At 36.6% G+C, this 18,767-nt stretch overlaps 1 protein-coding gene across 1 annotated transcript; it reads left to right on the top strand.

Annotated features, from left to right (window-relative positions):
* Positions 1 to 522: 522 nt before the first annotated feature.
* Positions 523 to 1,741, top strand: LOC149236862 (uncharacterized). Its single transcript, XM_089461643.1, has one exon. It carries the CDS (start codon positions 586 to 588, stop codon positions 1,273 to 1,275), a length of 690 nt encoding a protein of 229 aa, XP_089317769.1. The 5' UTR covers positions 523 to 585; the 3' UTR covers positions 1,276 to 1,741.
* Positions 1,742 to 18,767: the final 17,026 nt, after the last annotated feature.

Here is an 18,767-nt window from a genome sequence, read left to right on the forward strand (position 1 = left end):
TTAGCTATATTTTTTTAGTTGTTATTTAAAACGAACTTTTAACTACATATATACATTCGACACCCTAAAATATCTTAAAACACTCCAAATTTAAATAACTTTAAACTCAAATTTATGATTCCAAAAAATTCAATCAAATTAAAGTCCGCCGTCCTAATTTTTATGCCGATTAGTTTCGCCGACCGGGGCCACCACCTTACGTGGTCACTCTGTTTTTCCAGCCCCTGTTTAGGGTTTGTCTCTGCATCTTTCGTCCTCGATGCGACGTTCTCGGACACGGCAGGTTATCATCGTTCGAGAAGCACCCTGCGTTCTAGAAAAACCAGATTCATACTTTTACCAGAAACCACCAACAACAAAATTCCTTTACTCAGTGCTTTACCCAACTCTGACTCAGAACCATATCCAGATTCGCCCCTCGCTCAAAAACGTCTTATCATACACGTAGTCTAACGAGGCTGCAAATTCTGAGATTCAGTTCAAATATATGTAGGAGGGTTTTGGCTTTTTCACCAATTCAATTGCTCGGAGTGCCCAGGAATCGCTTGCATTGTGTGGAGGAATTAGAATATCTAGACTACACATATGGCATTGGAAGAGCCTGCGCTCTCAGTGCGAAAGGTAGAAGCCCTCTGCCATTTTCGGGATTCTGCGAAAAGCAAATTCCAGCGTTTAAGACTGCGTATGCTGAATGGCGTCCGTGCTTTTTCCAAATTAAACCCTGTGTTGGCGTCAATTGCAATCTATGCGCTTTGCACGGGTGCGGGATTTATCATGTTGATTGCCATGGGTTTCTTGGATTTGGCAGCGGGGACTCATGTTTTGGAGGCCCTCCTAATTGTGATGGAGGGATTGAATGAGCATGTGCTCCCTACTTTGCAGCTTCTCAACGGACTGCTTGCTCTGTTCGTGGGATTTTCCATACTACTCGGCGGAATTGATATTAGTATCAATGTTAATAGCAGTCGGTCCAGAATCAATCCATACACCACGGCTAGTACTCTGTCTTGCCGCTCCATGATGATCAGTGCTCTGCCCAAAGGCAAGTACGGGTGTTTAAGAAAATCAGGCTCTGTAAATATGAAAGGTTCATCCTCATCTTCATGTGTTATCTGTTTGGGATGTATTGGGGAGGAGGATGGAGTACGTATTCTTCCCAATTGTAGACACTATTTTCACATTTCCTGCATTGATCGGTGGCTTCTTCCATGTACTGTTAATAATTCTTCATGCCCTTTGTGCAGAGCCACTGTGTTTGGCTTCCCCACATCGTAATAAACGAAATAGTTGGGTATATTGGTTGTTGTTATTAAGGTGATTTGGGTATATGATTAATTTTGTATATAAAAAAAAAAGTGTTTTCAGTTCGAACGGTCACTTCTCACTTCCTACAGGTACATTAAAAATACCATTCAGATGAAGCGTTCCAACATATTTACTAAAATGTCAACATCAAGATCAGAAAGCATCTCTTAATTACTAAAATGTCAACATCAAGATCAGAAAGCATCTCTTAAACTTACAATTTCTTTCGCAAAAAGAACTACTCAACTATGCAAATCATTGAAAAATGATAGCTATTCCTCCCTTATTGTTTGATGCCCATTTTCACCTTCTGATGCCCGTTTTTACTTCAACTTTCCTGGAGATTTTAAACTGAAAAAATTTTCAGGTTAAAATGATCTGTGTAAATACATCTCTGTACTGAAGCACACTAAAATTTTATACAAATTAGCTATGATTTCATAAAGAATGGGTTACTTGACTGATGCTTCTGATATCGTTCTTGCCCTACAACCATTTTTCGAACTTATCGATGTATCTGGTTGAATTGGAGAATGTCCATCTGAATCCTGCGGTACTATATGGGATTTTTTCTGATTTTAGTGTCTTCAAAGTTGGTTAATGATAAAGGTATTGGGAAATGCAGATCTTGAGCTAGCTATGTGATTTCATCTGTTAATTCAGTGGTGAACTTGTCATGATGTAGTTCAGCTGATATTGTTAACATGATGTTGATGCAATATTATATTTTTATTTAGTATTGATATGCCAAAGCGCAATCCTAATTTACAAATGAAATGATCTTTTTTCAAGAATCTAGTGATGAAATTTTAAATAAGTTAGTGATTTTTTTATTGTATTATTTAACATTTAAAAAAACTAAAACACTAAAAATCTATATATTAAACCAGTAAAACTTAAATTTCTTAAAATTTCTTAAAATAAACTAAAAATATTATTTAATCTATTAATTAGATTACGGTGTCAACGAATACTATCCTGATTACTTTTATCATTGAAATTTGGTCACTTTGTCCTCGTTGCATGGAAGTATCTTGATTATTAGAAAAGAAATTTTTCGATAATATAATGTATAATCACTTTTTTTGGGGGTCGACTAGAAGTGTTAAAAATAATTTTAACTATTTCTTAAGTTGATTTGAATTTATTAAATATTTTATTTTAATAATATATTTTTTTAATAGATATTTTATTTATGATTACTATTATTTTTCAATTTATTTATTTTTTATAATAAATAGAATTTTTTTTAGCGCAAAAGAAAAGTTATCACTACTATATTTATGAAGGTATTATAGCTTATTATATTATTAGTAAGGATTTGAATCAAGTGGAGAAGAAAATAGCCATTTTACCCAGTCACTCAAAATAACTTTAAATGTTTAGTTTTTCCGATAACATGTCTATTTTGAAATAGGGCTTTCATAAATTTAATTTAATTATCCACAATTATTAGGTGGATGGTAGGGATTTAACCTCCATCGAATATTATTAGATTTATTTTCAAAGTAGATATATCTTTTTGGTCATTTTAATTAAATTCATTAATTAAAAAAAATACCATATGAACAAGTCTGATATGAAATGAGTTATGGTTTTTTACATATGTGGTATTGATAACCCATGGTATTGTAATAAAGCTTATTTATAAATTAAGAATCACCATGGTGAATCTCCATGGTTAAGAATAATGTTACATGTTTTTTTAAAATGTGTATATATGTTTAACTTACATATTAATTCATTTTACCGTTAATAATAATTATTATTATTCTAACTGAAGTATAAATTAGTTTCCCACTATGTGTAGAATAGACGGTGATGAGGTGTATTATTAAGTCACTTTGTGATGTGAAGGTCATCAGTTTGAAACTCTATGGGAAAAAATAGTAGAAAAATATTTATATTTATTTTCTACTAAGTTTGAAACTCTATGGGAAAAAATAGTAGAAAAATATTTATATTTATTTTCTACTAAGTACAACCTTACGTTAAGTTGGTATCTCTTCTACATTTTTCTTAGATTTGATTTCTGTAGCGCCTTTAAGAAGATCCATTCAAATTTTGCTATCACCTCTAATAGTAAAATGTGTATCCTTGAGGGAATCAATCATATGCTTACTCACTAAATATTTAGTTAGCCTTAGCCTTTATGGCATTAGGGGGACGAACCTTAGCCACCTCCAACTAGAGAAAACACACAAAATTCATTTAATGGAAGACATTTTTTACCAAGAAAATGAATTCTAAACAACCTTTCACCACCTACTTGTATTCTATGGGTGGATATCTTGAATTGGGGAGTTAATGATCAATAGGCTGGAAATGCACACATACTTCTATATCTTCCATAAAACCTCTATGCTTGTAATCTCTCTTAGATTTAAAGCTCAAACCATAGTATTATACTTTATAGATAATCCAAATGGAATATGAGACCATGAAGCTCTATGATAAAGTTAAAAAAAGGGCAAAGAAATGCTTTGATCTTCATTTAACATCAAGCATGATTACCATTTCCATCATGGTCCCTACAATATTGAATCCCCCCATTGAGCTTCTTCCATTGTAATAATCTATGGACCTTATTTTGTGCAACTACTCTAGGGTTACAAAGCACAATGAAGGTCAATAGGAATGCATTAACATACCAACTAGGGAACACATTACCTATCAAAACCCGACATTAGGTTTTCATGTGTAAGGTGATCTAAACTTGTTACAACAGGTTCCACAACTTGAAAGAAAATAAATATATAATAATAATAATAGCAATAATATATTTTTGGTTAATGATCATGGTTGCATGTGCTTGGAAATGATAGATTAAATCAACCTTGTGCACACTTTGTAATGTAGGAAGCCAACAATGCTTGAATTACTCTAAGTGAAATCCATAAACATTGATTGGTCCAATTTTTTGAACTAGTAAAGTATTATATATATCAATCTAAATGAAATTTCCATTAGATCCAAAAGTAGCTATCAATCACTATCCCTCATGGGCTAACTTCCTTTTAAAAACAAATTAAACTCTAAATGAAAGGAAAAAGTAATGAATAGCTTGGATTTCCAATATTCAGTAATCAAAAACAGAATAATGACCATGACCTTACAAATTAGTAATAGTGTGCACACTTGGTAATGCAGGCAGCGAACAAGGCATTAATTGCTCTAAGAAAAATCTATAAACACTAATTGGTCCAATTTTGTTAACAAGTAAAGTATTAAATATATTTATAAATCTACATGAAATTACCATTATATCTAAAAGCAGCTATCAATAGTGTCCCCTGTTGGCTAACTTCTTTTTAAAAACAAATTAAACTGCGAATACAAAAGAAAAGTAATGGAGTAGCTTTGAATTTCCAATATTCATAAATCATAAATAGAAAGATGAGCATGGCCTTCAAAATTCAACAAGTTTCTCACCTTATAACTCCTTACAATTCGCATATGTGTAGCGCTTTCCCATAGCTAATTAGTGGAACCTTCATATAATTATTGAAAAAAACTCATAAATAAGTCATTGCATCTTTTCTTTTTTCATATTTGTTTTAGAAATGGAACCTAGACACATTCAATGCTAAGAACTTTATGGTAGTGTGAGAGGCTACAAAGATGTGATTTTAGGTTATTCAAGAGGCACATTTAGGTATTTATTTTAAATTATTAGTCAATAAACAAAATTGCTTTCCATCATTCTTTCTTTTGTCTATATAATGGATTCTCTTATAAGCATTCATCCTCATTTGCAATCTCTTGTAACTTAATGGTGAAGTTTTGGTTGATTAATGAAGGTAAACAAATAGATACATAGAAACAAATTTCCTACCAAGTTTGGACTTTCTATAAACTTTATCTACCATTGATCACAATGCAGTGCAAGGGTCTTTACAAGACTTGCTATGCTATTGAGTTTACTAAAGCTTACAATCTTGTACAAGCAATATCAAAAGTTTCAATAGTTCTATGAAGTGGGATTATCAGATATTCATTGTTAGTATTTTTAAGGGTGGTGACTATTGGACCTGAGATGTTTTCATTGTGGGATAAGGTGGTAACATGGGAGTAACACCTCATAAAAGACTATAGATCTCATTTGAACTAAGTGGTTTCTAGCCTTCAATTGAATTATAGCAATGATAGATGAAAATTCCCAATACATAACAACAACATTTCATTTCCTTATATTCCAATAGTCCTTGGGAGGTTAGAAACACCAATTGAAGTTAATTAAGTGATGAGTGGGTATTTTATGATCTCTAACATCACATCCTCCTATCATATTTCCACTCACATTTTCTCCTAATAGAAGACCTTTTTAAAAACTTAGCTTCCATAAAAAAACAAAATCCTAGAATCTTTCAACATGGTAATCCACCTAATTGAGTTTCATGTTTCATTCCCCCACTTTAAAGTATGGTGGTTTATTAAAATCTTCTTAAGAAAATAGGAATATCTATTTTAGAATAGGTCTTTCAAAATTTATGTTTTTTTGAATAAAAAAATTATATATATGAGTGAGATTAAATAAAGAAGATATATTCTTTGTTGAAACTCTAACCCTATTATTGGTAGTTAGTTAATTTTTCCTTCATTATTTTGTTTCAAGGATAACACATATACACTTCATCAAAGTATCAAAATTTAATTTCCAATTTCCAATTTTGATTTTTGATTTAGTTACCTATATTTATTTTCACATATCAGTAGGGAATATCAATTTCTTCATTTTTCTACTGAATATGATTCATGCATTCCCTCCTATTCAGTGATATTTTATGGATTCTCACGGATGTGATTCTTATCAATAGTAGTTGATGTTATGAACTAAAACAACTGTGAGATAGACAATTTTGATAAAGTTCAATTTCATTTTATGTCTAGTTCGGTTGGTTTTTATTTTTTTTAATGTTGTTTACTATTACATTCACAAACAATATCTACCTGTTATTCTAAAAAAGTAAGGTAAATAATTGTGTTAGAAACAAACATGTTATAACAAAAACTTCAAACCCCTCTCGTGAGGAAGACAACAGACCATCCCCACCACATAACCTATACTCATTAGACATTTATCATGTCCCATCACACTACCTACACTGTAGGTCCTATAACCAATCCACATTTTTCTCGTAATTTATATTATGAAAGATTTTCCGAAGACATAACTCTTTCTTATAATGATAAGAATTAGCAAATACAAATCATTTTCTAGATTAAAAAATGACTTAATTTGTGTTATGTTCATGCAGCCAAACAACCATATTGGAATGAAATTGTTGCAATCATGTGGACATTTTAATAACCACCGGTATTGGATTGGAACTGTAGTGCTCATGCGGTTTGTCGTTATGTGGAACTTCGATCTTTATGTTACAATAAAATATAGTCTCTCAATTTTAAACCTTTAATGTGATGTACAATTCTCCAATTTTACAACCAACTAATCTTCTGGATATATTTTTTCCAATCCATTGGAATGTCAAATATTCGAAGAATCAACTTTATTAAACAACTAAGCAGCTTACAGGTGTGAAACACCACCTGTAAGACTGCCTATGCAGTATACGCTTTGTCCTTCATATGTTACATGCAGAATATATATAACAATCACACATTTAGGGAAGTTCAAGAGAATCCTAATCTAGGGTTCGGTTTGAACAGTTTCTACATAATCTCAACACTCCCCCTTAATGGAGAAATGGATTCACATATATACCTAGCACTTCCCTAAGAAAATCAAATTTGATCCTACCAAGAGGTTTGGCAAGAATATTATCAACATTGTCACAACTATTACAGTATTCAATATGGATTTCTTTTGGCTGAACTTTCTTCCTGACAAAATGAAATTGTGTATTGATATGCTTTGTGTTCTTATGAAATACTAGATTATTTGGAAGTTTGACGGAGCTCTGGTTGTTGCATTTGATCACTGTTGCAACCTTCTATTCTTCTCCAGCGTCAAGTAGAAGTCTCCTCAACCAAACTGCTTCACATGTCACTGCACACATAGCTTGATATTCAGCTTCCGCAGAAGACAAGGATACTGTGTTCTGCTTTTTGCTACTCCATGTAATGACCTCGAATCCAATGCTGAATGTTATGGATCATTTTTCATCTACATTTCCAGCCCAATCAGAGTCTAGAAGACTTGTAAATCTAACATCACATAAATCAGTATAAACAATACCAAAATCTAAGGTTCCCTGGAGATACCTTAAACACCTTTAGCTGCAACCCAATGGCTCTCAAGAGGCTTTGACATAAATTGGCTCAATGCACTAATTGCATAAGCCAAATCAGGCCTAGTTGTAGTCAAGTAGATAAGACTCCCAACCAACTAGCTATACAACGTCGCATCTGCCTCCTTAGATCCATCATCATTCTGAAGTTTTAAGTTCTGTTGTAAAGGTACTGTTGCAATTTTGCACTGATCCATTCTGAACTTTTCCAGTAAGCTCCTTACATACTTACTTTGTGATAGAGAAGTTTGTCCAGAATTCCTCCAGACTTCCAAACCCAAATAGTAGTGTAGTGTAGTTCTCCAAGGTCTTTCATCTCAAAAACTTGTGACATCTGCTCTTTGATTTCTTTAATGAGATCATCAACATTCCCTGTAATGATTAGATCATCTACATATAAAGAAATCAAAACAATCCTCCCCTCTTTATCAAACATGGTATAAAGATTAGGGTCATTTTTGCTTCTTTTATAACCATACTGCAAGAAAAATGAATCAAGTTTGTCATACCATGACCTAGGTGCTTGTTTTAATCCATACAATGCTTTCTTGAACCTGCAAACTAAATGTTCTTCCCCCTATTTGACAAACCCCTCAGGTTGCACTAAGTAGACTTCTTCTTTTAAGCCCCCATTTAAAAATGCAGATTTAACATCTAGCTGGTGAATCATCCAATGTTGTTTGGTAGCTAAAGCAATTATCATTATGATTGTGTTAAGTTTAGCTAAGGGGGCAAATGTTTCATCATAATCTATGCCTTCTTGCTGTGAATACCCCTTTGCAGTCAACCTAGCTTTATACTTATCTATGCTCCCGTCTGCTCTAAATTTAGGCTTATACGGCCATGTGCATCCTATGGGTTGTTTGCCTTTAGGTAGTTTAACTAAACCCCAAGTTTTGTTTTTGAGAATTGATTCATATTCCTTTTCCATAGCAGCCCTCCATTCACTATATTGACTGGATTCTTTATAACTAAAGGGTTCAACAACATTCATCATACTAGTTATAAAAGCATTTTCCCTATATCTTGCTGGAAACTGAGCTTTCCTACCTAATCTCTTGAGTGGTGGGGTAGCTTCAAACCTTGTCTGATCATCATTTTCTGGACTTGACTTGACAGCTACATCATCTTCTTTCCCTTCCTGCTGCTAATGTTGCTGCTCATTGTTGTCACCTAATTCGTCACTTCCTTCTTCCACCAACAAGGGCATATGCCATTCTTCCTTACCACTCTCATGGCTTCCATCATTAACCTACTCATGAAACACTACATCTCTGCTCACAAACACTTTATGAGTAGAGGGATTAAATAGTTTGTAAGCCTTAAATTCTGTACAATACCCAACAAAGATACATTTGATGGCCTTTAAGTCAAGTTTCTTTCTATCTTCCTTTGGGATATGGGCAAAGGATTTGCTGCCAAAAACTCTCAAATGCTTAACTATAGTCTTATAACCAAATAAAGCTTCAAAAGGAGTTTTAAAAACTAAAGTTCTTGTTGGACTCTTATTCTTTAGATATACCGCAGTATTAATTGCTTTAGCCCAAAATCCGTTAGAAAGATTCTTACCTTCCAACGTACTGCGAGCACACTCCACAAGGGTTTTGTTTTTCCTCTCTGCAACCCCATTTTGTTGAGGAGTGTGGGGTATTGAAAACTGTTGTGTATCCCATTATCTTTGCAGTATTTGAGTACACATGCTTTCTTGTACTCTTCCCATTGATCCAAGTGGGGAATCCTGATGCATTTACCTGTATTCTTTTCAACCATACTTCTGAACTTCTTGAAGTATTCAAAAGTGTTTCTCTTCTCCCTAAGGAAATACAGTCATCAATAAACAATAAAAAAATAGTATGCACCGCCTAATGATATTGTCTGCATAGGCCCACATAGATCTATGTGTACCAGCTTGAGTATATCTCTCTTCTTTCTATTAGGATTCACAATAAATTCATCTTTGTGCAACTTTCCCAGTGCACATGCATCACAATCAATATGAGCAGATTTTCAAACAGGAAGACCTTCGACCATACGTCCCTTCTGTAAAAGCAGTAGATCATTGAAGTTAATATGGCCGAACCTCTAGTGCCATAAGTCCATTGTAGTCATGGCAGATGATTCCAACACATGACGTGGTGCGCTTTTGACATTTAGCTTGTACAATCCTCCCACACGAAGACCTGGTGCAATAGGTTCATGCAATCCAACAGGTCTTTAATAAAACAATATGATTTATAAAACTCTACCTTGAGATTCTGATCAGTCATAGTCGAAACAAAGATTAGATTATTTCTTATCCAGGGTACATATATAACATTATGGATATGTCTAATATTTCCATCAGGCAAAACAACAGAAATATTACCATAGCCTTTAATTTGGTACCCTCTATCATCACCAAGATAGACGTTTGCTCCACTGCTGGTCTCTTTGAAGTCTTCAAACCACTGTCTATTCCTTGTCATGTGGATGGATGCACCTGAGCTGAAAAACCAAGTCTCTGCTTCATCTTCCTTAGCCGAAAGTGCAGAGGCAGATATGAACAGTACGATGTTCTCACTATGTTCCTCATCAACAAAATGACCTGCATGTTGCTTATGTCGCTTCCAACCTACATTAAACTTCTTTTTCATGCAATATCTAGCTATATGGCCAATTCTACCACAATAAAAGCATTTGGTTGCAGAGTCATTTCTATTGAAAGATGTACCTTGAGGTGAAGGAATCTTTCTCTGTGGGGCTACGCTGCTCTTCTGTGCTACATTTGGCTTTCCTTTGAAAGGCTTCTTCTTAGCCATTAAGGCCAGATCTGAACTCTGGGGTTTATGAGTCAGTCGCCTTTCCTCCTCTTACATGAGGATTCCTACCAATTCTTAAATACAGGAGCTTTTTCTCTTGCATTCAAGCTAGTGATGAGCATCTGATCCTCGTCAGTCATACCATTCATGGTAATCGCAACCAGATTTGTATCTGACATAACTTCACCGATATCACCTAGCTTGCTCTTGAGCTCCTTGATCCGCAAAATGAATGCTACCACTGTTTCATTCTCCTCCATCTCGATGGAGAGAATCTTGCTCTTTAAGAACAACAATTGATTGGTGTTCTTGACCCCATAGAGATCCTTGAGCGTCTTCCAGATCTCTAGTGCAGTCTTGCAATCACGGATATGGGGAATAATGCAATCTTTGACTGACAATTTCAGGAGCATTCTCGCCTTAGTCTCCCACTTGTCCCAGTCTTGGATTGTTGCTGATGTTCCTCTTAGAATGAGGTTTGGCTTCACCTCATCATTGTTCACAATTGTCCATGCATTGTGTCCCTCAAGCAGGGTCTACAGCTTGAATTTCCAACCAAAGTAGTTGGATCCATCCAACTTGTTATTTTCATTGAAGTAAGCTTCAGCTAACTGGTTATTCATCTTGAATGAATAAAAAACGTCAACCCCAATAATTAAAAAACAGCCGTGGATCTTCTAAAATTAAAAAACTCCCAAACACCAAATCTACAACAAAGACTGAGTCCAGATACAAAACACACATAAAAAAGAGCCCAAATCTCTTTTTTTAATCGCCCCCTTTTTCAAATGAACAACCCCTCCTTTTTCTTTAATTAAAGAACTAAAATAACTTGAATTCTTTAATAAAAAAACTTAAATAAAGACTTTAAATAAAAAAACCCCATATTTTTTTCCTTAAAAACAATCGTCCCTTTTAATGACGAGCCCCTCCATATTTATCATAACCATATCTAAAGCCTATTTGCTACTCCCTCCATCTGTTATTTGCTATTCCGAACATCAGGGAGAACTGGTTTCAACGCAGCACCACTCTTGGCTATGCCTCTTCTACGCGGCCTCAACCACACACAAGTATTAGACAGAGAAAATATCAACGTAACCAATCTATCACTACCTCATGGCAAGGAAAGATATTAGTAACTGTTGTCTAGGCCACGCGGTTGACCTGGATAACTTAGTGCGGATGATGATAATGAGCCACGACACCATTAACAAATGAGAATACCTTCAAATTTGATGGGCTTCAAGCACGACTGGAATTCAAAATGCAGTCCTCAAAACGCAATCCTCTGCTGAGGATGGAAAGAAAACAACAGCGACTTCCTCCTGCCACCAATCACCGCAGCAGGGCTCCTCCACGCTTCCGCTGCGCAGGTCTCCTCCACGCTGCAGCAATGGGTCTCTCCAACACGCAGATCACTACGGCTGGCTTCCTCTGGGTTTCTCACGGCCTCCTGCACGCCTCCACGGATTTCAGGCGAGCTGCTTGAACTGGGTCGATTTGAGCTGGATCTCCACTCTCAACACCACCGCCTTCCAAGATGCAGTCCTGTAGCGATTAAAAAAAAAGATCCAATTGTGCAGCAAGAAAAATACGTCCTCTTCTCAGGCGGCAGTCCACGCAATTTTTTTTCAAGGTCGGCGCGATTTTCCCCAAGCACTCGCGCCATTCTCAACATAAAAAATCAAGTTCAGAGATGAAATCAGCGCGACTATTACCTTTATAACCCAACCGGGAACAGAATCTTAACCCGGAACAGGATTTTAATCTAGGGTTCGGTTTGAACAATTTCTACCTTCCTCTCAACATGGAAATTCGCAAAAGCAATAGTTACCGAAGACAAATTAGAAAATATCAAAAATAAGAAATACAAAACCTTATATTAAACAAATTAATTTGTTGCCGGAGCATCATGAAACTCAATCGTTTAGTAAAATCCTTCATGAGATTCGCACTATTCTGTTTCATAATTATTTTGCAGTGAAGACCGAGTTGTCGAAAATTACTTGAAATTTTGCGTTAAGATGTCCGCATTGGCCGGAGTTAAGATCCAAGTATTAAGGTACGTCAGTGGTTTTTTCCTCTGAAAAATAAAAAAGGTGTAATAATAAATAAAGGTGTAAAATAGTTTCTAAAACAAGTACTAAATTACGTCACGCAGTGCCGAAAGTGAGAATATTTACATTTAGATGATAGATTTGAAATAGTGAGAATATTCACATTTAGATGATAAATTTTAAGATATTTTAGAATCGTATAGGTTAAATGTTTGACTTAATTGTTGTTTTTCAAATTCTAAGATATTCATGATGTTTTGTTCTACAATATTAATGTAGATATGTTTACCATATGATTTTGTAACCACTATATTTAGAGGTATTTTTTTATAGAGGAATTAGTAATTTAAGTTAATTTTATATTTAGGTAATATAAAGTAAATTCTAACCACTATAATTTTTGAGTGTTTAAATATATCTTTTAAAAAAATAAGAAATTTAAGCCTCAAATTTCTTTATACATAATCCTTCATTTTTATGACTATGACTAATTAAACCATCCAGAATCATTATTTAAAAAAAAATTAATAAATATTTTATTAATTTTATATCAATTTAATAAATTAAAAAATATATATATTAGTATTTAAGAAAATCTCATTCCGATACCAAGAATTTCATTCCTTTCCTAAGATCTTAGAATAATGATGTTGACCTGAGTCGACGGATCTCCGAAAGAAAAAAATAAAGAACACGCTCATGGGATCTATGCCTTCGCCTGTTTAACAAATAAAGGATGTGATAGGGTTTTGCTAACGACAAAAATAATGAGTCTACGGATCTCCGAAAGAAAAAAATAAAGAACACGCTCATGGGATCTAGGCAAGAGCTAACGGGCATACTATAGGGCATTAAATGTCCGGCTACATGCGCCCCTGTTAGCTTTTTAACACGTGCGCGTATTTTTTATTTATCTATCACCGTATGTGCGCGTATTTTTAATTTATCTATCACCGCACGCGCGCGTATTTTTTATTTATCTATCACCGCACGCGCGCGTGTTAAAGAGCTAACCGGGGCGCATGTAGCTGGGCATTTAATGCCCTATAGTATGCCTGTTAGCTCTTGCCATGGGATCTATGCCTTCGCCTTTTTAACAAATAAAGGATGTGATAGGGTTTTGCTAACGACAAAAATAATGACCGAGTTATAATTCAAAGACGAATCTAGAGCAAAATAATAATGACCAAGTTATAAGTCAAAGACGAATCTAGAGCAAAATAATCATGTTTTAGAGGAGAAAAGCAAGTTGAACTCCAAAAGCTTATGCATTTAGATGGTCTTACACATGTTATATCCCTAGATTATTGTAAATATTTTATTTACCTCAGTTAAAAAAAAATAAAAAATTAAAGGATGATGATTATTACCTCTTAAATAAATTAATATTATTTATTTTTTTTTATTTTTTTTTCCAGTAAATGAAAATGAGAAATGATTTCCTAGTAACAGGGATATCATGTAACTTCTGAGGAGAGAAGTTAATATATTTAAAAAAAAAACAGCTGCAGAACACTAACCGCCCTTCCCCCTAATCGTGGAATAGTTTCTAGGAAAAAGGGGGGAAGAGGAAAAGAGGATTGCCTTCCCCCTAACCATGGAATGGTTTCTAGGAAAAAGGGGGGAAGAGGAAAAGAGCACTGTGCTGTAGAGGACAGGCAGTAGGAAAGTGAAGGGGCTTACCACGTTTGGTGATGATCAGATGGTAAGGGCGCAGAGCGCGTGCAACTAGCAAAGACTGTAGTCTTTGAGCAAGCTAGGGGGGAGATTGGTCTCGAAAGACAATCTCATGGTCGGGTGGTTGACTAGCTGCAGTGAGCAGAGGTGACCCTATCTCGGAAAAGAAAGGAAAGTGCACATACAAGAAGCGACACAGGTATGAGACTCTGGCTTGAAACTAGAAAATGTTTAATTTCTATGGGTTGTAGTTCTTTTTAGAATTTATATAAGTATATTCAGAAAAAAAGGAAAATGGTGAGGTCAGGTAGTTCTCTTTATAAACTGTTTTTCGAGTAACAGCAGCAGTAAGCTGCCAAGAAGAGGGTGGAACTTAGTTAGAGAACCTTACAGTTAACCGTCTCTGTTAGACAATTTTTCCTCAGGCTGGAAACTAAAACTTGTATGGTAGCACGGGCGTAACAGTATTTGGTAGGGGTTGCCAGCGTGAGTTTATTGAGAGGTACCATACCAAATGTATTAATCAGTTTTCATACAACAGCGGATGAAAGAAAAATGAAACCCTTAGGAAGACATGGAAAATTAGACTAATTGCTCTCGGGAACATTAATAAACCAATTGAGGAGTATTGTGCAATGCATAGACAGACCCGAGTATATAAAGTGTACAGAACTGGTTAAATTCCAGAGATATTCTTAGTTGGCTTGTAATGTTTGGACTGAGCTTTTCCTAAAAAGAAATATAAGTAGGAAATGTAGTTGTTTGCCTTACTGCGAGCATGCAGCAACCATGAAATATCAATAATCAATTGCAGAGAGTAATGCAAGTCTGTAGGGTGCCGCAAGAATGCTTTTCCTGTATTAGGGTAGGGCCAATCACAGCATGGGCACGACAGGAGGTTCGCTCCACAAATAATCTCTAAACGGTGAAAGAACCCAAAAGAAAAACTGGGTAATGAGCATGGATGGGTAAATAGGTTGAGTAGGGTTGCTACCCTTCAGCGTTAAACACTTCCATAGTTAAACGAAGACAAGGACCTAGTAGCATACAAAAGCTAGTGGGAATAAATTTAAGACTATAGTTGGGAAGCAAGGCTCAGACCCTCTCAAAACGAAAAGACGCATGCATGTGGAACAAACCAACTCAAAGTTGAATGCATAAAAAACCATAGAGCTGTACATTTCTTTGCAATCTAAACCAAAATGCTTGACATATTTAAACGCTGGCAAGACCATGAATTTATAGAAAAGAAACAACATCTCTTGTACAGACCAATCGTGGTGCGACAATTCCTTTAAACAAAAATATAACAAGGAGACCCTCTGTCTATTAAATCAACAGTTCTTCATAATAATTATAGTCCAGCAGATAAGAGTATAGACGTGCTGAAGCAAAATGTGCATAGTTTGCATTAAAGAGTATACAACCATAATGTCCGATCAGTGGAACTGTAGTTGGACGCCCAAATCTAGAAATTAAAATTACGTGAGTCATTTCAATAGAAAGCCTGGAGCCTTGAGGGGGTGCAAACACCCTCCACTCCATTATTTATCAAAATATGGAAGAAACTGGAAGGGCCACCCTTCAAGACAATTAGACAAGGATACGACCGAAAGGATTTTCCATACCTAGACCTCTGGACATGCTGAAGGAGGGCTTCCTTTAGTCGAGTCTAGGCCACCATATGAGGGATAAGCGCCCAGCCTGCATGAGAGCAACCCATGCAAAACAAAGTTAGATAACTGTGGAAGGAATGCGAGCTGTTGTAAAATTTCAAAGGAAATTGCCCTCGCTCTTTGTTAAAAGAAACTTACCACTAAAGGAAATTCCAACCAACGTAAGACAGCTCCCATCTCAGTGCTGTGGAATACCCTCCAATATCAACCAACTTGCAGTTTGAATGAACCAGGAGCAAAAACAATAATTCCTTCAGTAAAACAAAGGACTGCATAGTCAAAAGAAAACAGAACAAGCATGACTCTGTTTCATGTGATTACCTGAGGGTTTGGTGACAAATCTGCCGGCATTCGAGCAGGGTCTGTAGGTCTGGCTCTTTGGAGCTGAATGCATGGGCGGAACCAGAGCAAGCCCGCACAGAAAGTTTCCTAACCAAATGAACTTCGCCACCCAAAGCAACTGATAGATTAGGTTGAAAGCTCACAAAAGGCTACCACCGTTGGATGGCAAGGGAAGATCTCCACCGTAGAGGAGGCGAGGTAAACCTCGTAAAACAAGAGATTGGACAACTTGTCGGCCTCGTATAGAACGGAGCTGGGTAGAAATTAATTACACGCGGAAGCGGATAAGGAAGCCATGTGATGGTGAGGCGAGAAAGGGGAGTTACCTCCTGACTGGACGCCGCATGGACAACATGTGCGATACCCAGCAAAGAGTTCAATAAACATCTGAAAACTCATACATCAACTTATAAATGAAAACCAATGCTGCATGTTAACATGGTAACCAGTTGGTGTCACCACGTGAATAACCATAGGTGTACGGGACTATAACCCAATGGTTACGATAATATCTTAAGAAAAAAAAATTCTTTTTTTTTTAAATAGAAATGGAGTTGTGACATGTGGTATCAGAGCCAAGTTACAAAAACTGTGGCCTCTGGGAATTGAAAACTGTCAAACAGATTGTGTACATACAACTTATTTCATCTCTATTGAGTAATTAAAGAAACAGATATTGTGTTGACCTTTCCACTGTTACTTGTCGTATGTTAAGCATAGGAAACAGAGGACTGACAATATGAGGAGAACAGACAGTGTGTCACGCAGGTTCGTGGCGGGTCAGGGACCTGCAACGGGTCCTGGAAATAGTCCTGAATTATGGGTACAACTGGGAGAGGAGGCGCGCAATACCAACCTGGCAATTTTGGAGACAGTACAAGAGCTGAAAAATGAAATGGCCCGATTACGGGAAGATAATGCAAGGTTAACTATGGAACAAGAGAGGATTATAAAAATCCTATCCGACAGACAGAATCAGCAGCCACCGAATCCCAGTGCTGAGCAACAAAGAATGTCAGAAGAACAGAATCACCACACAGAACCCGAAGAGTCAGAAGGAAGGGAGGAGGAATGCTCTGATAATGCTTCCGAACAGCAGACATCCAAAAGGCAATGGATAGAGTTGCAAGGGGAGTTCCGTAAAATCAAACCACCACACTTTGACGGAGAACAGGAGGAAGCAGTTGAGGCCTGGTTGATTAATATGAACAAATACTTCCAGCTATATGAATACGATCACAACCTTAAGGCACGGTTGGCCATTTTCCAATTACAGGGAAAGGCCACCTTGTGGTGGGAAGAGGTTAAGATGGTAAGAGGAGTAAGTGAACAGAATATCACTTGGGAGAAATTTCAAAGATACTTTAAGGAAAGGTACCTGACCGAGCGCTTCTATGATGAGAAGGCAAGGGAATTTCATGACCTGCATTTGGGGCAGCAAACTATGGATGAATTTATCACTCGTTTTACTTCCTTGCTCCGTTATGTGCCCTATATTCGGGAAGAAAAAGCTAAAGTACAGAGGTTTGTCAGCAGTTTACCCTTGAGTATGAGGGAAAGAATTGAATTTGACAACCCAAAGACGATGGACGAGGCTATACACAAAGCCCAAATCTGCTACCAGCAGAGCAAGTAGAAGGGAGAAATCCTGGGTAAGAGATGGGTCGATAAGAAAAGCAGCAGGCTGGCTGGAAGTACTAAAGGTAATCGCGGTGGTGGTAACAAAGGATTCGCCAAGGGGCAAATCAGCAGAAACTCACAGAAGAATTCGCTCTGATTAAAGCCCCCCATTGAGTCCAAAACCAATGAACCACCTGGAAAAATAGACAACGAAGGGACAGCAAGGCCTCCAGTGCAATGTTGGGGCTGTGGTGGACCCCATTACGTGAAAAACTGTCCCCAGCGAAAAGGAGCCGAACAAGTTTCCCAAGTCTATGAAGCCTCTACAGTTGGCGATGTAGGACGGAGTCTACCAAAGATTAATGCCGCTTTGGAAGATCGCCAGGCGGAGTACCAGCCGACCATGGTGGAATTTGAAGGTAAACTCTTAGACCTTGTTGTAACTGTTTTAATTGACCCTGGTGCAACATTAAGTTATATTAGTCCTAGAATTGTGGAGCATTGTAAGTTGCAACCTGTTAAGTTTAAGGACCCTTGGCTAGTTCAGTTGGCAACAGGAGCAAAAAGACGGGTAATTGCTAAGGTCAAAAACTGCCCTTTAAAAATAGCAGGACAGTCAGTTACAACAGATTTAAATGTGCTTCCCCTTGGCTCATACGATATATTGATTGGTATGGACTAGTTAGAAAAACACTGGTCCATAATTAATTGTAAAACCAAGACTATCAGTTATAAGGATGAGCTTGGAATAAAACAAGAGATGCAGGGAATCAAGTGGCCAGTGCAAATTCGGCCCATAACCACCTCACAGTTAGCCAAATGCATTAGGAAAGGATGTCAGATTTATGCCATCCAAGTGGGCTATGCCAACTCGAAAGATAAAACAGCCACAATGGAGAATATTCCTGTGATACAAGAATTTGCCAATGTGTTTCCGGAAGAGATTCCTGGGCTACCACCCAAAAGAGACATAGACTTTACCATCGAGTTGGTGCCAGGAGCAGCCCTAGTCTCCCGAGCACCCTATAGAATGAGCAT

Source organism: Pinus tabuliformis, chromosome 8 (assembly GCF_031772625.1).
Source record: "Pinus tabuliformis cultivar Carrire ecotype Pingquan chromosome 8, CPIR1, whole genome shotgun sequence".
Classification (NCBI taxonomy): Eukaryota; Viridiplantae; Streptophyta; class Pinopsida; order Pinales; family Pinaceae; genus Pinus; species Pinus tabuliformis.

Bases quoted from the DNA above. Each gene is read 5' to 3' on its own strand.
- LOC149236862 (XM_089461643.1), top strand. From the start codon at position 586: ATGGCATTGGAAGAGCCTGCGCTCTCAGTGCGAAAGGTAGAAGCCCTC.